The 19,602-nt window shown below is 40.5% G+C and overlaps 1 protein-coding gene and 1 pseudogene across 1 annotated transcript; one reads left to right on the top strand and one right to left on the bottom strand.

The window, feature by feature from the left end:
• LOC127446102 (sodium- and chloride-dependent GABA transporter 2-like) overlaps nucleotides 1-19,602 on the top strand; it is a 498,776-nt pseudogene that overhangs the window by 143,087 nt on the left and 336,087 nt on the right.
• On the bottom strand, nucleotides 669-1,877 carry LOC127446108 (histone H1.10-like). The gene has a single exon (XM_051706772.1). The coding sequence runs from the start codon at nucleotides 1,791-1,793 to the stop codon at nucleotides 1,173-1,175; it is 621 nt and encodes a 206-aa protein (XP_051562732.1). The 5' UTR covers nucleotides 1,794-1,877; the 3' UTR covers nucleotides 669-1,172.

Here is a 19,602-nt window from a genome sequence, read left to right as displayed (position 1 = left end):
ATGTGTTATATGTAGCTCAATATTTGTTTGACAGCCAATTGTCTCATGAAATTTCAGTGTGGAAGTAATGAATCCTGTTCTATATTTGTTGCATCATCTCTTTGATATATGAAAAATAAAACTGTCAGATGATTATATTCTATTCTAATTAGCTTGAAAATGTTTTGAAAATGTAACACTATCTGGGCATTTTGTAGATTTATTTGTGATAGATATACATGCCAAGTCTCTAAAGACCCAAATATGTAATAATGTTTGGTGAAACACCCATGGATTAACGGAGTACATGAGCAGGGATTGAGCTTTGACGAAACATCATTAAGGGAAGAGGGATCTAATGATAAAACAAAGTTCTAGATTTAGCATTCTATATTTAAAGGTATCCGTTGTCAAAAATCTTGCTGTTCTAGCTTTGGAAAAACCGTTTTCTAACCCACAATACCTTTAAATTGGGCACCTTTTACATTTGGAGGGATTTTATCAACACCTTTATTTTTGTGTGTTATGTTATGTTACGCATGGTAAGGAAACTAAATGCAATCCTCAATCTTGAGGCAGTAATTAATTGAATAGAGCACTTGGACTGTGAAAGAGAATTAATTGTTTCTTGATTATAATTATATTGCTTAAATCAACAGTTTAAAAGATACCACCTTTTAACACACCAGAGTCGTACAGTCGTTTTATTTAAAAAAAGAGAGAGGATTTATTTTACATAAAGATTGCTTTGCAGACAAGTTCAGGGATACAGTGCATATGAAACAGTATAACAGACGTATAAAAACATTCTAATACTAAATTATATTTACAAAGTGTCCCCACCCTTTTCATCTAACACACAAATTGAAAGCCAGTAGAAATGATTCAAAATCAAAACAGCAGTGTCGCTTGCCATTCTGAAAAGCGTGACGTATTGCAGAGCAGAAACTAAAGTGGGCGTGTCTCTGCGAAGCTGTTTCTTCTAGAGCTAGAAGATCTTTAAAAAACAAATGGAAATAGTCCCAAGTCAACATACTGTAAGCGATTTTAAGGAATAAAGTACGAATTCATCCAAAAATGTAAAAAAAAAAAATAAATAATAAAAAAAAAAAAGCTTCCCCATACGTCTCAGTACTATTGTCGAAAACAACATAATAGTCTGAAATATGCAGTTGTAGGTTCAACCAGAAAGTCTATTTGGATTTCTTTGCCTTGGACGCTTTCTTTGCCGTGATTTTTGGCTTTTTGGCAGCTGTTTTCTTCGGTTTGCTAGTCGTCTTCTTAACACTCGGTTTCTTCGTGGTCGTGGAAGTCTTTTTAACCGGGCTTTTTTTGGCGCTCTTCTTTGCACTCACTTTCTTTGCCACAGCTTTTTTGGACGCCGGTTTGGCAGACTTCTCTGTTTTGGTCGACGTGGCGGCATTTTTCTTTGCCCTTTTCTCAAATTTATTTTTATTGAGCTTGAATGAGCCGTTGGCTCCCAGTCCTTTCACCTGCACGAGCGTGTCGTTCAGCAGGAGCGCGCGGATAGAATAGCGCAGATACATGCGACCATTCTGCTGATCAAACCAGCTCACTTTCTTCGCTTCATTGTATATCTTGAAAAGCGACGAGCCGTTTTTCTCACCCAATGTTCGGATCGCATCAATGACAAGCTGGCTGTACTTGCCCGGCCCCTTGCTCTTCTTTTTCTTCTTTTTAGCTGGAGAAGCAGTTACGACAGGTTTGGCCACATTCGCCGGAGCCTTCTTGGTTTTGGTTGTTTTTGGAGCAGGAGCTTTGTCAGGCGCTGACTCTTCGATTTGTTCAGACATGATCAAACTTGATGCGTATATGTGTGTGTCTCTAAGAATGTGAGAATATCAGGTCAGAGATGCGCGCATCATCCGCAGTTTCATGATTCACATTTGATGGCGACAAGCGGACGTGATTGAGAACAACAACATAGTCGGCAGAGGAGCTTGTGGAGTTGTGTTTTCTTCCACGACTTTGAGAGCTTTTATCTTGTCGGTTCAACATATATGACTAATTCGGATTATTTATATGGGAATTGCAGACGATGCTCTTTCTAGCAGTATGCGACAGACGTTAAATAAACGCGACATTATGTCGAGAGCCAGCAAAGAAAAGATCTCACTAACAGAATACCTTACGATTGTGGGTAGGGGCACCAACTTTGCGAGCAAAAAACTTTTTATGGATGTACAGACAGTTTGTGCACTGGACATAAGAAAATAATTATGAAACTAAAGAAGCTAGAATTATATAATTTATATCGAGTTCACCAAATGTCCTCGAGATACAAGAAGTTTAAATTCACTCAACTAACACAGTAAACGCCCTCGCGTGGCTGTGCATTGGCAAACTTTTCTTTTGCCTTTCTCTTTTGTCTTCCTGGCTTGAACGGTACAGTAGTCTGTGCCTATTTGTGAATCATAGTTTCTGCTTTTCATGGGGTAAATAAAGACAATATTTGGGGTGTTTTGTTTTGTTTTATGCTACACTGAAGTCACCACACATTACAGTTTTAAATTGCCCAAGTGCATGCATATGAGATTATGTAGAATTCTTCTTTACATCAGTATCTAAAAACTGTCAGGGGTTTGAGAGTAGTAATCTCAACTACTTACGAATATGATGATATTTTACATATGTATTTTGTTTAACAATGAGTCTTAAAGGGATAGTTCGCCCAAAAATGAAAATGATCTCATCATTTACTCACCCTCATGCCATCCCAGATGTGTATGACTTTCTGTCTGCTGCTGAACACAAAGATTTTTAGAAAAATATATAAGCTCTCTAGGTTAACACAATACAAGTGAATAGTGGCTAGAACTTTGAAGGTCCAAAAATCACATAAAGGCAGCATAACAGTAATCCATAACACTCCAGTGGTTTAATCCATGTCTTCTGAAGCGATATGATAGGTGTGGGTGTGAAATAGCTCAATATTAAAGTAATTTTTTACTTCAACTCTTTACTTTCACTTCCATATTCTTCTTTTGTTTTGTTTTTTTGCAAATCACATTCTTTGTACATATCACCATCTATTGGGCAGGGAGGAGAATTTATAGAAAAAAAGGTTTCTTACCCACACCTATCATATTGCCTCTGAAGATATGGATTAAACCACTTGAGTCATATGGATGAGAGCTGAGATATTTTTCTAAAAACCTTCAGTTGTGCTCAGCAGAAGAAAGAAAGTCATACACATCTGGAATGGCATGAGGGTGAGTAAATAATGAGAGAATTTTCATTTTTGGGTGAACTATCCCATTACGCTATCTTTACACTGCAAAGCAGGTAAGAAGCTGCATCTGAAGTGGCATTAAATAATGCATTCATAAATACATTTATACAGCAATTTCAATGGCATAAATAATGTTTTAAGATAATGTTTTAAATATAAAATTATAAATATAGAAATATGTACTGTTTAGAAATTATACTTCTAAATATTAAACTAAATTATGAAATATATGCACTATCATGACCGCAACAGTTTAAGGCTGCTCTGATTTTGCATTTCATTTACACAGAACCAAAGCAGCATCAGAACTGCCTTTGATTCTAGTGTCTGAGGTGGGTCAGAGTAGGCATAATTTAGTCTGGCTTTTATGCTGCATTGCATCTTTATACAGAATTTTGAGCATGCACAGAGCAGCCTTAGCTTGGCTGTGTAAAGACGCCTTTAGACTGAATATTTCAGGGGCATTTTTCAATTATGTTGGGGTGAGAACTCCACCCCTAGAGTTGCATGATTGGATATTATAGGATATTCCTTGGAAGCTTTAAAACATAATCATATAAACATTCACTTCCTTTGTTTCCTATGCTGACTCAAGATGGTGCAGAGTATGGCTGCTGCGTTGCGAGCTCCGACACAACATGGCAGTGTTTTGTTTGTTTTGTTCACAATTCTAATGTTTTTTGTCTTGGATGTTGTCTGCCTTATTGTCTACGACAGACAAACACTTTTGGACATTGGTTCAGCAATTTCACACCGAAAACCGGACTTCAAATTCCTCAATGCCGACCCTCTGTTTACAAACACGCAAGCGGAGCCCTTTGTCTGGGCTGCACGGCCACGGAAACGCAGGAGGAAAAGGGGAAACAGAGCCAGCGTTCTCATCAGAGTAAGACCCCGCTACCCAGTATTCTACTGGCAAATGTTCAGTCTCTGGATAACAAGCTCTGCGAGCTGAAAGCGCGGATCTCTTTCCAACGAGAGACGAGGGACTGCTGCATTATCTGCCTAACAGAAACTTGGATGTCTGCGGAGATTCCGGACTCAGCCATTGAACCCGTGGGGTTCTCCGTGCACCGAGCGGACAGAGCGAAAGACCTCTCAGGTAAAAGTAGAGGTGGTGGTGTATGTTTTATGATCAACAAATCCTGGTGTGATCAGAGGAACGTACATTCTATCAAGTCTTTCTGATCTGGAATTTCTCATGCTTCTGTGTCGACCATTCTGGCTACCGAGGGAATTCACAGCGGTCATTATCACAGCTGTGTACATCCCCCCACAAGCCGACACAGACCGGGCACTCAAGGAACTGTATGGGAGTATAAGTGAGCAGGAAACTGCGCACCCTGAGGCCACGTTCATTGTGACCGGGGACTTTAATAAAGCCAGTTTCAAATCAGTCGCACCAAAATATCACCAGCACATTAGTTCCCACACACAAGGGGACCAGGTTTTGGACCATTGCTACTCTCCCTTCCGGGATGGCTACAGATCCCTCCCCCGCCCACCATTTGGCAAATTGGACCACTCTTCCATTCTGCTTCTGCCTGCTTACAGGCAGAAACTGAAACAGGAAGCACCCACTCTCAGAACGATCCAGTGCTGGTCGGACCAATCAGACTCTACGCTACAGGACTGTTTTGATCACACGGACTGGGAGATGTTTCGGTCCGCCTCTGATGACAACATCGAGCTTTATGCTGATAGCGTAATGTGTTTCATCAAAAAGTGCGTGGAGGACGTCGTTCCGACAAGAATAACACTGATCTATCTGAACAATAAGCCATATTTAAATAGCGATGTTTGCGCGGCACTTAATGTGCGGACTTCCGCTTTCAATACCGGGAACGTGGAGGAGCATAAACAAGCCAGTTATGCATTCCGCAAAACTATCGGAACAGCAAAACGCCAGTACAGCAACAAGATTGAAGGACAGTTTAACACCACCAGCTCTAGAAGCATGTGGCAGGGAATTAACATCATCACGGACTTTAAAGGGAATAAAAACTCCGCCATGAACACCGCTGCCTCTCTCCCGGATGGGCTAAATACTTTTTATGCTCATTTTGAGGGAAATAACACCGCCCTCGCGGAGAGAGCTCTCGCGGCCGAAGCTACAGAGGTTAGTTCACTCTCCATCTCTGTAGCGGATGTAACCCGATCCTTCCGACGGGTGAATATCCGCAAAGCCGCGGGCCCAGACAGCATTCCGGGCTGCGTCATCAGAGCGTGCGCGAACCAGCTGGCTGGTGTTTTACGGACATTTTCAACCTTTCCCTCTCTTTGTCTGTAGTCCCCACATGCTTTAAAACAACCACCATTGTGCCTGTTCCAAAGCAATCAAAAATCACTTGCTTAAATGACTGGCGTCCTGTTGCTCTGACCCCCATCATCAGCAAATGCTTTGAGAGACTAATCAGAGATTACATCTGCTCTGTGCTGCCTCTCTCTCTTGACCCATTGCAGTTTGCTAACCGCAACAACCGCTCCTCTGATGATGCCATTGCGTCTACACTACACACTGCTCTCTCCCACCTGGAAAAAAAGAACACTTATGTGAGAATGCTGTTTGTAGACTACAGCTCAGCATTCAACACCATAGTGCCCTCCAAGCTAGATGAGAAACTCCGGGCTCTGGGCTTAAACAGCTCGCTGTGCAGCTGGATCCTGGACTTCCTGTCAAGCAGACACCAGGTGGTTAGAATAGGCAGCAACATCTCCTCATCACTGACCCTCAACACTGGAGCCCCACAGGGCTGTGTTCTCAGCCCACTCTTGTATTCCTTGTACACACATGACTGTGTGGCAACACATAGCTCCAATACCATCATTAAGTTTGCTGATGACACAACGGTGGTAGGTCTGATCACTGACAATGATGAAACAGCCTACAGAGAGGAGGTGCACACTCTGACACACTGGTGTCAGGAGCACAACCTCTCCCTCAACGTCAGTAAGACAAAGGAGCTTGTGGTGGACTTCAGAAGAAAAGACAGAGAACACAGCCCCATCACCATCAATGGAGCACCGGTGGAGAGAGTCAGCAGCTTCAAGTTCCTGGGTGTCCACATTACTGAGGAACTCACATGGTCCATCCACACTGAAGTCGTTGTGAAGAAGGCTCATCAGCGCCTCTTCTTCCTGAGACGGCTGAGGAAGTTTGGAATGAACCGCCACATCCTCACACGGTTCTACACCTGCACTGTAGAGAGCATCCTGACTGGCTGCATCTCCGCCTGGTATGGCAATAGTACAGCCCACAACCACAAAGCACTGCAAAGGGTGGTGCAAACTGCCAGACACATCATCGGAGGTGAGCTTCCCTCCCTCCAGGACATATATACCAGGCGGTGTGTGAAAAAAGCTCGGAGGATCATCAGAGACTCCAGCCACCCAAGCCATGGGCTGTTCTCACTGCTACCATCAGGCAGGCGGTATCGCAGCATCTGGACCCGCACCAGCCGACTCCATGATAGCTTCTTCCCCCAAGCAATCAGACTTTTGAACTCTTGATCTCCCACGATCAAAATACATCAGCACTGCACTTTTTTACTTTTTATCTCACACCGGACTGTCATAAATTATATTACTATTATATATATTCACTCTTAACAACTTACTATCAACCGACAGCCTGAATGTCAATACAGTACAATACAACCTACTGTACATTCTATATACAGGTGCATCTCAATAAATTAGAATGTCGTGGAAAAGTTCATTTATTTCAGTAATTCAACTCAAATTGTGAAACTCATGTATTAAATAAATTCAGTGCACACAGACTGAAGTAGTTTAAGTCTTTTGTTCTTTTAATTGTGATGATTTTGGCTCACATTTAACAAAAACCCACCAATTCACTATCTCAAAAAATTAGAATACATCATAAGACCAATAAAAAAAAACATTTTTAGTGAATTGTTGGCCTTCTGGAAAGTATGTTCATTTACTGTATATGTACTCAATACTTGGTAGGGGCTCCTTTTTGCTTTAATTACTGCCTCAATTCGGCGTGGCATGGAGGTGATCAGTTTGTGGCACTGCTGAGGTGGTGTGGAAGCCCAGGTTTCTTTGACGGTGGCCTTCAGCTCATCTGCATTTTTTGGTCTCTTGTTTCTCATTTTCCTCTTGACAATACCGGTCTGGTGAGTTTGCTGGCCAGTCAAGCACACCAACACCATGGTCATTTAACCAACTTTTGGTGCTTTTGACAGTGTGGGCAGGTGCCAAATCCTGCTGGAAAATGAAATCAGCATCTTTAAAAAGCTGGTCAGCAGAAGGAAGCATGAAGTGCTCCAAAATTTCTTGGTAAACGGGTGCAGTGACTTTGGTTTTCAAAAAACACAATGGACCAACACCAGCAGATGACATTGCACCCCAAATCATCACAGACTGTGGAAACTTAACACTGGACTTCAAGCAACTTGGGCTATGAGCTTCTCCACCCTTCCTCCAGACTCTAGGACCTTGGTTTCCAAATGAAATACAAAACTTGCTCTCATCTGAAAAGAGGACTTTGGAACACTGGGCAACAGTCCAGTTCTTCTTCTCCTTAGCCCAGGTAAGACGCCTCTGACGTTGTCTGTGGTTCAGGACTGGCTTAACAAGAGGAATACGACAACTGTAGCCAAATTCCTTGACACATCTGTGTGTGGTGGCTCTTGATGCCTTGACCCCAGCCTCAGTCCATTCCTTGTGAAGTTCACCCAAATTCTTGAATCGATTTTGCTTGACAATCCTCATAAGGCTGCGGTTCTCTTGGTTGGTTGTGCATCTTTTTCTTCCACACTTTTTCCTTCCACTCAACTTTCTGTTAACATGCTTGGATACAGCACTCTGTGAACAGCCAGCTTCTTTGGCAATGAATGTTTGTGGCTTACCCTCCTTGTGAAGGGTGTCAATGATTGTCTTCTGGACAACTGTCAGATCAGCAGTCTTCCCCATGATTGTGTAGCCTAGTGAACCAAACTGAGAGACCATTTTGAAGGCTCAGGAAACCTTTGCAGGTGTTTTGAGTTGATTAGCTGATTGGCATGTCACCATATTCCAATTTGTTGAGATAGTGAATTGGTGGGTTTTTGTTAAATGTGAGCCAAAATCATCACAATTAAAAGAACCAAAGACTTAAACTACTTCAGTCTGTGTGCACTGAATTTATTTAATACACGAGTTCCACAATTTGAGTTGAATTACTGAAATAAATGAACTTTTCCACAACATTCTAATTTATTGAGATGCACCTGCATACTACTATATATACTTTATTTTTTTATTTTTTATTTTTATTGAATAATGTGTATCTATATGGTGCATATTGTATACTGTACAGTGTATGTTATTTGTATATTGTTTTGTGTAATTATAGTGTATATTAGACTTTAAATTGTACTGTGTTAATTTGATGTTATTGTAAATTGGTATATGTCTCATCGCTGTCACGACTGCTATGTTGATCGGAACTGCACCCAAGAATTTCACACACCATTGCACTTGTGTATATGGCTGTGTGACAATAAAAGTGATTTGATTTTTGATTTGATTTAACAGTGTACATTGTGAAAGTTATTATGTAGTTACCATGAGAAATCACTGTTCTCTAATTTCAGATCTATAAGCAGGGCTCAACAATAAGGATGGCTCAGTTGACTTAACTCTCACTTGCCCTATCATGCCAGTTCTGTGTTTGTTGGTCTTGTAAATGTGTTTTTATGCCTTGCAACTTAAACGTGGATTTCTGTTGCACATTCTGCTCATTTTGAAAATACCCCCAAGGTAACATTATCTATCAAAATTGTGAAAATAATTTGTGATAGTCTTGGATTCATCAGTAAGAACAGGTTGAAAATTAAAAATCAATCAATGATGTTTGCATTGTGTCATTGTTAAGAAAACTTAACACTTAATGGAAAATTAAAATATTATCCCTGGCACATACAGTACAGTGCATTCAGAAAGTATTCAGACCCCTTAATTTTTTTCACATTTTGTTATGTTGCAGCCTTATGCTAAAAATGTTTCACATCAATCTACACTCCATACCCCATAATGACAAAGCAAAGTACTCAGTACTTAGTTGAAGCTCCTTTGGCAGTGATTACAGCCTCAAGTCTTTTTGGGTATGGTGCGACAAGCTTTGCACACCTGGATTTGGGATTTTCTGCCATTCTCTGCAGATCCTCTCAAGCTCTGTCAGGTTGGATGGGGATCGTCCGTGGACAGCCATTTTCAGGTCTCTCCAGAGATGTTCGATTGGGTTCAAGTCCAGGTGTCAGGAAGGATGAGACAAAAGATCCAAGTGCGGAGTACAATGATCAATTTATTAATATAAACACAACAAAAGCTTCTAGAGTGGAACCCGACACCAACTGCAGCATGGAGAAGGATGGTATGTTCATAGGCTTGTGTGTGTAGTGGTCATGTGCAGAGCAGTTCCGGTGCAGAGAAGTATCGCTGAGGAGAAACTCAGAAGAAGCGTCAAGAAGGTGAGGCAAATAGGCGCACACAGCACAGACTGGTAACCAATATACAGACACAATACAGGATATACTAGGACAGAGGGAGAGAGTAATAAGAAACAAGACTCAAACAAAAAAATCGAGCAACGAACAAAACAGAGGGAGGTAGATATAGCCCAGGAACTAATGGTGATCAGGTGCCGCTTGTTCACAGCAAGCTGGCATGATCAGCATTACTATGGAAACAAGGCTTCCATGGCAGTGCTGATCACGCGAGTCAGCGACACCTGAACCCAACAGAGATAACGCAATGACAAAAGAAAACAAACCAGCGGACTCCCCAAGACTGTGACATCGGGCTCTGGCTGGGCCACTCAAGGACATTCACAGAGTTGTCCCTAAGCCACTCTTGCATTGTCTTGGCTGCATGCTTAGGGACATTGACCTGTTGGAAGGTGAACCTTCGGCCCAGTCTGAGGTCCTGCGCACTCTGGACCAGGTTTTCATTAAGGATATCTCTGTATTTTGCTGCATTCAGCTTTCCTTCAACCCTGACCAGTCCCCCAGTGCCTGCTGCTGAAAAACACCCCCACAGCATGATGCTACCACCACCATGCTTCATCGTTGGGATGGTATTGTGCAGGGGATGAGCGGTGCCTGGTTTCCTCCAGACATGGCGCTTGGAATTAAGGCCAAACAGTTCAATCTTCATTTCATGAGACCAGAGAATCTTGTTTCTCACAGTCTGAGAATCCTTTAGGTGTTTTTTTGCAAATTCCAAGCAGGCATTCATGTGTCTTGCACTGAGGAGAGGCTTCCATCTGGCCACTCTGCCATAAAGCCCAGATCGGTGGAGTGTTGCAGTGATGGTTGTCCTTCTGCAAGTTTCTCCCATCTCCACACATGAACTCTGAAGCTCAAACAGAGTGACCATCGGGTTCTTGGTCACCTCTCTTACCAAGGCCCTCCTTCCCCGACTGCTCAGTTTGGCTGGGCGGCCAGTTCTAGGAAGAGTCCTGGATTGTTCCAAACTTCTTCCATTTAAGAATTAAGGAGGCCACTGTGCTCTTGGGAACCTTCAGTGCAGCTGAAATGTTTTGTAGCATTCCCCAGATCTGTGCCTTGACACAATCCTGTCTCTGAACTCTGCAGGCAGTTCCTTTGACCTCATGGCTTGGTTTTTGCTCTGATATGTATTTTCAGCTGTGAGACCTTATATAGACAGGTCTGTACCTTTCCAAATCATGTCCAATCAATTGAATTTGCCACAGGTGGACTCCAATCAAAGTGTAGAAACATCTCAAAGATGATCCAGAGAAATGGGATGCACCTGAGCTAAATTTCAAGTGTCATAGCAAAGGCTCTGAATACTTATATCAATGTGATATTTCAGTTTTTTCTTTTTAATAAATTTGCAAAATTATCCAAATCTGGTTTTTAGGGCAGCACGGTGGCTCAGTGGTTAGCACTGTCACCTCACAGCAAGTGTGGAGTTTGCATGTTTTCCCACGTATTCACGTGGGTTTCCTCTGAGTGCTCCGGTTTCCCCCACAAGTCCAAAAACATGCAGGTTAAGTCAATTGGAGACTCTAAAAAAATTGCCCCGTAGGTGTGAGTGAGAGTCCCCCTGCCACTGGGGGTTGTGTCATGAAGGGCATCCGGTGTAATCCCTGTGCCAAGTCAAATATGCGGATCACGGATGGTCCGCTGTGGCGACCCCTAATGGGAGCATCCGAAAGAAGAAGAAGAAGATCAAAATCTGTTTTTTGATTTGTCATTATGAGGGTAGATTGATGTTTAAAAAATTATAAATTAAAGCATTTTAGGATAAGGCTGCAACATAACAAAATGTGAAAAAATAAGGGGTCTAAATACTTTCTGAATGCACTGTATATGTAAAGAATATATTGCAAAAATACAATTTAGCATTTTTGTGTGGTGGGGCTGGTGAAATGTTGGCAGGGCTAGTAATAAAAAATCTATAATATCAGTTGCTTGATTGCACAATAAATATCAAAGACTTTGTAAGGTCATACAATTAAACAGCAGATCCAAGCAGGTTCTGTTGTATTGGAGACCAGAAATAGAGAAGCTATCTCTTTTATAACACTTCTATAAACCTGAATTAACATGTGTAATATCTGCCAAGTTTATTGGGTTCTGGAAGTTTATTACACATTCTATCTCTATTTTTTGAAGATACAAAACAGAAGAAAAGGCTTTTGATGTTTTTAAAGCATTCACATGATCCTCTAAATATGTTAAATTGAAACTCAAAGTAGCAGGAATGCACTATAACAAAAAGGCAGAATAAAACAAAATGAAGTTCAATGTGTGCCTAGATATTCCATTTGTTTTCCGGTCCTCCTCACATTCCATACAAATTAATTGATAGCTGCTGATGGTGCCATTGCACACATTCAGCACTTGATAGCAGCTCAAGCCTTTTTACTGATGATAATTTGTGCGCGTTTGTGTGTGTTTGAGGATATACATGTACTGTATTTAGCTTTTCAGAACCTTGGATGTGTAGTAGCATAGATCACAACAGTCCATGGACTTCTGAACGTCGTTGCAAATTGAAACTTTGGTATTTATTTTGCTACAACCCATTAACTTCTGATGAGAAATACTGTTGTAGTGGTCCCCTAATAGAAAAAAACTGGTGAATCATGCATCGACTGTAATATGCATGTTAGTTCATTTACAATTTCACTTGTATTTATAGCCATTCTTACCACTTTCTATTAGATGCACACATGCACACAAAGAGCAAACACCCCTCAATAAAACAGGTCTTGCACCTTCCTCTTGTAGACAGAGAAAGGTTAAAGGTCAAAGTGTAGCAGAGGTCACCCTATTCAAAATAGTTTTATCCTTCTCTGCCTGTGTGTGTATATGAATTAGTGTGTGTGTCTGTCTGTCTTTTAATATGAGTGTTAAAAGAGAAATTCCTCTCAGTTTTTATGACCCTTAACAAATTCAGTAAACTTTACACACACTCTACAATGAGACACCAACACTGAAGATGTAAAAACCTGATGAACAAAGCATTACTTTTTTCTTGCATTTGTATGTGATGTATGAGCATGTGGGATTATTTATTTGTAAATTCTAGAAAGTGTAACCTCAGAAAGGATTTCAGGCGGTGAGAGTTTGCATGTGTGTGTACGTACATAGTGTGTTGGGGGTGGGTGTACCGGTGCATGTCAGACAGCAAAGAGCCACGGTTATCTAGGAATCTGAGCCAAAAGAGCCTCACAAAAAGAAAGGGAGCGCACGGGAGAGCAAGAGGGAGGGATAGAGGAGAGAAGATCAAATAAAAGAGAAAAACAGGAGAGGAAAATCTGAGGAGCACCTAGAGAAACAGAAATACAATGTGAAGGAGTGAGAAATTGATAGAGCAATAGACAGCAGAACATACAGCACAATTGTCTTCAAGTTAGAGAAAATACCATTAAAGATAAGTTGCAGAGACCAGTGGAATAAAGAGAATAATTAAGGGAGCAGGTACATACTATTTTTCTGGACTCTTCTCTGATTTCCCATCGGCGGCCTGAGCAGCATGCATGTCTGTGTCCGTGTTGTGCCCTTGCTTTTGCTGGGTGTTTACATGATGTGCATCTGTGTACTGTGTCAGAAGGACATGTTGGTTGCCGGTCCCCCAAACAGAAGATGTGAGGGTAGCTGCAGTGCAACAGCGCTGCCCCCCAAAATACATTACCCACACTTTCAGGACACACGGCTCAAAAAGACTCCAGGAAACCGCAGAAATACACAGGTAAGCATATGTGAGTGTGTGTATGTGTGCAAGATAATAACGTGCATGTGTTGTATACACTAAATAAATGTACAGTACTGTGCAAAAGTTTTAGGCAGTTGTGAAACATTTTGCATAGTGAGGATGTCTTCAAAAATAATGCGATAAATAGTTTTCATTTTTCAATTAACGTCCGGTAAACATAAAAGAAGCTAAATCAATATTTGGTGTGACCACCTTTGCCTTCAAAACAGCACCAATTCTCCTAGGTACACCTGGACACAGTTTTTCTTGGATGTTGGCAGATAGGATGTTCCAATCTTCTTGGAGAATTCGCCACAGTTCTTCTATCTATTTAGGTTGTATAAATTTGCTTCTGTCTCTACATGTAATAACCAGACCGACTCGATGTTCAGTGGAAGGCTCTGTGGGGACCATATCATTTATTGCAGGGCTCCCAGTTATTCTATTCTATTTGCAAAAGGAAAGTTTGGGAGTCTAAAATGTATATTTCATATTGACACACTAAAGCTAAAGATACAAATAACCATCTTAAGACAAATGTTTTTGTGAAAAATCTTATGTGCCTAAGACTTTTGCACAGTACTGTATGTTGTCACATCAATGGGCATTTCATGTAAACGAATTAGTGAATATGTCACTAAGTGACTTTCACAGCACAATTTTTGAATTATTTAATATCTGTAATATAAACCTGACATTAAGACCCAGAAATCTTGGTAATATGGTGTTCAATAAAAGATGTGGGTTCTCTGTTTTGGTGTAATGCATTAGGATGTTTATCCATTCCGGTATTTAGTAATTTACTGGGGGGTACAAATTATAATACAGTTATTACCTGTTACATTTAAATGCATACATACCTAGATGCTTTGTATTTAAGACAGGTATGTGTATGTATGTATGTAAGGAGTATGTTTGATATAGCAAACACAAGACAATAGCCATCTTAAATCATGATATAAAGTAATTTTGAATTTTGAATGTGGAGGTGGTAACACCTTATCACAGTGCCAGACTATCTAGTGGTTCGATGTTTATGGCCATCTTGTTCATTTACAGAACGAAAGTAATATATGCATTAGTGTCATTTCCAACAATTTTCTTGTAGAAGTCAGGAAATACTGTATGAAGAGATAGAAAACACAGTATGAGATACAGAAAATGCTCCTGACCATGTGTAAAAAGCAAAAGTGTTAACATATGGGCAATTTGTTTAAAGTGGCTGGTAAAAAAGCTGAAAAAAGCTCTCTGTTACATGATAAGTTGCCTCCAATAATGATTTAGAGATTAATATTAAAAGTTTGAAGTGTCCTCTTAGATACATATGATGACTGAGATTGAAGATACACTTACTTTGTGTATGACTGTGTGTTTTTATATATATGTCCTGTACTGTAGATGTCTGACACATCTGAACGTCTCATCCAGCTGCAGCGCTGTATGCTGCAGCATGAATCAGTGGTTGTGAATCAGGGCGATGGGTCTAACTCACTGGTAGCCTTTTTGGCTCTTATGGCAGCGGTGCTGACAGAATGTGACCTCCACTGTCATAGTCAGAGACTCAGAGAGATGGCCACCAGACTAGGTTGTTATATTACACAACATTCTATTGCATGAAAATTCTAGCATTATTTACACCCTCATGATGTTCTTCTGCGGAACAAAAAAAGTAAATTTTTGAAGAATATCCTAGCCAGTCTTTTCCATATAATGAGAACGAATGAGGACTGGGGCTGTCAAGTTCGAAAATGAAAAAAAAAAAAAAAACATCATAAAAGTATCATTAAAAATAATAATGATAATAAAAAATGACTTGTGCACCATTCCTAGTCTTCTAAAGCCAATAGATACATTGTGTGAGAATCACTGACAAGATCCAGTTTAATACAACAAATTGTTCAGGAATCAGACGTGATAATTGCTAATGGCTTTAGAAGACTTGAAATATAGCTCATGAGTTGTATGGACCACTTTTATGGTGCTTTCTTGTAATTTTCAAGCTTGATAGCCCGAGTCTTCATTCACTTTCATTATAAGGAAAAGGGTATTCTTCCAACTCACCTTTTGTGTTCCATGGAAGAATGAAAGTCATACATATTTAAAATGATATGAGGTCAGTAAATGAATAATTTTTGTTTAAACTGTTCCTTAAAAACTTACTGTGTATTAGGTCAATATTTTAATTCACTACTTTTTTTCTCTTCATGTACTTTTCTTAGGATTCTCTCACTCCTGTTGTTCCCTCAATTAAATTTACACCAAATTTACACTAAGCAAACAGAGGTGTTCTTTGGAATGCAAGATCCTTGTAGACCCTTGAAAGCCTTCATTTGACCCTCTCATAACCTTTCTCTAACCGTTGTATAACCTCACAACAAACTATAACCATCCTGAAATACTTAACAAGCAAATAAACCAGTTTAAAAATGTGATCTATTTGATCACATCCTTCTAACATTTAACAACCTTTACTGCATTAGATATATTCCTCCTTTTTTTCTTCTATTTTGACTCACTTTCTCTGTCTGTCTCACCTTTACTGTCTTAGAAAGTGCTGTGGGCAAAAATGGGGAGAAGGACTTGCTGCTGTTGCTGAAGAGTATCACACATTCTAAACCTAATGGCCCCAAATCAAGGACTCCTACAGGTGAGACACAAACAGATAGATACACACAGAACAAACAGTCCCATGCAGCCCAGGAGAGTACTAGTACATTTAATGGACAAATGTTCACAGATGTTTTGTTTCTGTGTATATGGCAGTGCCTCCAACTACAGGGCTTTACCCTCAAGACTGTCATGACATCTACCAATTAGGAATCAAAGAGAACGGAATATACACCATACAACCAGATCCAAAGCGGCCAGCACTAGAGGTACAACGATAATAGAAAGGCATAGACACAACAGTTAATAATTGGTCCTGTAAAATTCCCGTATAACCCCCCTTTACTCTTGCAAATATGAAAGAAGAGTAGAGACAACATTTATACAAAAATATTGTATAATATTGTCATGTGAAAGATCCAATCTCCAGAATGTCTGTTGAGCCCAGTTACAAACATTAAACCATTGACTTTCCAATTGTTATTAATATGTGTGATTTTTTTGTGATTTGATTTGGAGTCTGTGTCCAACTAATGCTCCTCTCTCACTCCAGGCTGTGTGTGACATGGTTTCGGCTGGTGGGGGATGGACAGTGTTTCAGCGCAGGTTTGATGGACAGACTGATTTTAACCGAACCTGGCAAGAGTACTGTGATGGATTCGGATCCCCACAGACAGAGCACTGGTTAGGGAATGCAGTTCTGTATGCCCTGACTGCAAGCAGGCATCATATGTTGCGCATCACTCTCCAAGACTGGCACGAACAGACACGTCATGCTAACTATAACACCTTTAAAGTTGCAGGAGAAAACTATCGGTACGTATATGCACACACAGACATAGGCCATGCGCACATACTAGAGTGATCACTTCTGATTTAAGGATCTTTCTCTCAGTTTCTTTCTAAAAGCAAGTGCCAAGGCAGAATTTCAACCAACCTGTAGGAAATGGATCCAACTATAAACAAAAATTGTTTTTTTTCATAATTACCCATAAACTGCTCAAAACAAACATGAAGATTTATACAAGCTCTTTCTAATGAGAACCTAAAAATTATAGACCAATATATCAGCCAGGATGATTTTGAAATGAACAGATATCTGTGTCCACGATTAACAAAAGTGTAACTTTGCAACATTCCTGTCAATGGATATTAAACAGTTTCTGTTTTTAAAACACACTCACTGAGCACTTTATTAGTAACATTATGGTCCTAATAAAGTGCCCAACGTGGTCTCCTGCTGTTGTAGCCCTTCTGCCCATCTGAGAAATATTAAAACCAGCCCGTCTGGCACCAACATTCATGCCATGGTCAAAATCACTGAGATCAAATTTTTTCCCCATTCTGATGGTTGATGTGAACATTAACTGAAGCTCCTGACCTGTATCTGAATGATTTTATGCATTGCACTGCTGTCACACGATTGGCTGATATAAGTACTGTAGGTGTACAGGTGTTCCTAATAAAGTGCTCAAGGAGTGTATGTTGTGAATTTTTAGTGAATATTATAGTCTCATTTGCTGTCATTTGTTTTTTTTTTATCCCCTTTTCTCCCAATTTGGAATGCCCAACTCCCACTACTTAGTAGATCCTGGTAGTGGTGCGGTTACTCACCTCAATCCAGGTGGTGGAGGACAATTCTCAGTTGCTTCCGCTTCTGAGACAGTCAATCCGCACATCTTATCACGTGGCTCACTGTGCATAACACTGCAGAGACTCACAGCACGGGAGGCTCATATTACTCTCCGCGATCCACACGCAATTTACCACGCGCCCCATTGAGAGCGAGAACCCCTAATCGCGACCACGAGGAGGTTACCCCATGTGACTCTACCCTCCCTAGCAACCGGGCCAATTTGGTTGCTTAGGAGACCTGGTTGGAGTCACTCAGAAAGCCCTGGATTCGAACTCGCGTCTCCAGGGGTGGTAGTCAGCGTCAATACTCACTGAGATACGCAGGCCCCCTCATTTGCTGTCATTAAATTATAATATGTATTGTATATACTGGCATTATATCGGCAATCGGCTACATTGTTCTTAAGATATCGGTATTGAAATCGGACATTGAAAAATACATATTGGTCAACCACCACTTAAAATATTGGTTCCCAACCCTGTTCCTGGAGGCCCCCCAGCACAGCACATTTTGTATATCTCCCTTATCTGATACACCCAATTCAGGTCTTGGAGTCCCACTAACGAGCTGATGAGTTGAATCAGGTGTGTTTGATTAGGGAGATATCCAAAATGTGTAGTGATGGGGGGCCTGGGTTGGGAAACACTGCTAGGCAAATAAGAAAGATGCAAACAAGGATGGGTTGAATGACATGCCCTTATTGAACAAAACTTAAAATATTGCATTTATACATAAGCACAAAAATAAATATTCTTTGCACAGAGCACATACAGTCTGGTTGCTAAAACTCAGGTCCTCGTTATATAAGAACGCCTATTTTCAAACACATACAGTAACAATTTCTTATGATGTGTGTTTTCTCTCTGTAAGGTTTCGCCTAACTGCTCAAGATTACCATGGTGATGCTGGCAATGCACTCAGCTATAGCAAACAGTATAACCATGACGGTAGAGCTTTCAGTACATTCGACCGAGACCATGATCGCTATGCTGCTGGCAACTGTGCCTGTTATTATGGGGCAGGCTGGTGGTTTGACTCCTGTTTGGCTGCTAACCTCAATGGCCGCTATTACCATGGGCGTTACAGTGGCATCACAGATGGCATCTACTGGGGCACCTGGTATATCCTGACTGACTATCGCACAGGGGAAAGATACTCATTCAAAAGTGTTGAAATGAAAACAAGACCAAAAATTAGCTAAGATTATAATATTTGAAATTTTAACATATAATCCTTGAACTATATATTTCATTTGCAGTGTTTTATGAAATTATATTATAATCTGGACCTTGAATTATATTGAATGAGAGATAAGCATTTCTTGGAAAATAAATGTCAAATGCCACAGTTTAAGCAGTGTGAACGCTTTGCTTCTCTCACAGTGAAAATTCGCAATTATTTCAGTTATATAAAAGTTTTTCTTGCAAGTCAGTCCACTGGCGGCCATCTTTGGAATGATCTCGGGAAGCTGTTTCCAGTCATGAAAGTGCAGCTCCTATCTACTTAAATGGGGGAACATTAAAATCTCCATAACAGTAGGTCAAGTTTACAATCAAACAACATATTTCAAATCAGCAGTAAAATCTGCCAACAATGGTATTATAAATTGTGCTTCTTTACCTGAGATTACACTAAAAAACAAAATGTTCCCGGGTTGTATAGCTAATGCGCATGCTCATTCTCAAGTTGATTGACAGGCGACAGAGATTCTGTTATTTACTGAGATAACAACCTCCCTGCTTTTACCATTGTAGAGAGTGTAAAGGTCCTGGTTGTTCCAAACTTCTTCCAGTTAAGAATTATGGAGGTCACTCTGCTCTTGGGAACTTTCAGTGCAACTGAAATTTTTTTGTAGCATTCCCCAAATCTGTGCCTCAACACAGTCCTGTCT

Source organism: Myxocyprinus asiaticus, chromosome 9 (assembly GCF_019703515.2).
Source record: "Myxocyprinus asiaticus isolate MX2 ecotype Aquarium Trade chromosome 9, UBuf_Myxa_2, whole genome shotgun sequence".
Classification (NCBI taxonomy): Eukaryota; Metazoa; Chordata; class Actinopteri; order Cypriniformes; family Catostomidae; genus Myxocyprinus; species Myxocyprinus asiaticus.
Note: the sequence above shows the minus strand (reverse complement) of the source record. Positions and strands in the feature narration are given on the sequence as shown.

Bases quoted from the DNA above. Each gene is read 5' to 3' on its own strand.
- LOC127446108 (XM_051706772.1), bottom strand. From the start codon at position 1,793: ATGTCTGAACAAATCGAAGAGTCAGCGCCTGACAAAGCTCCTGCTCCA.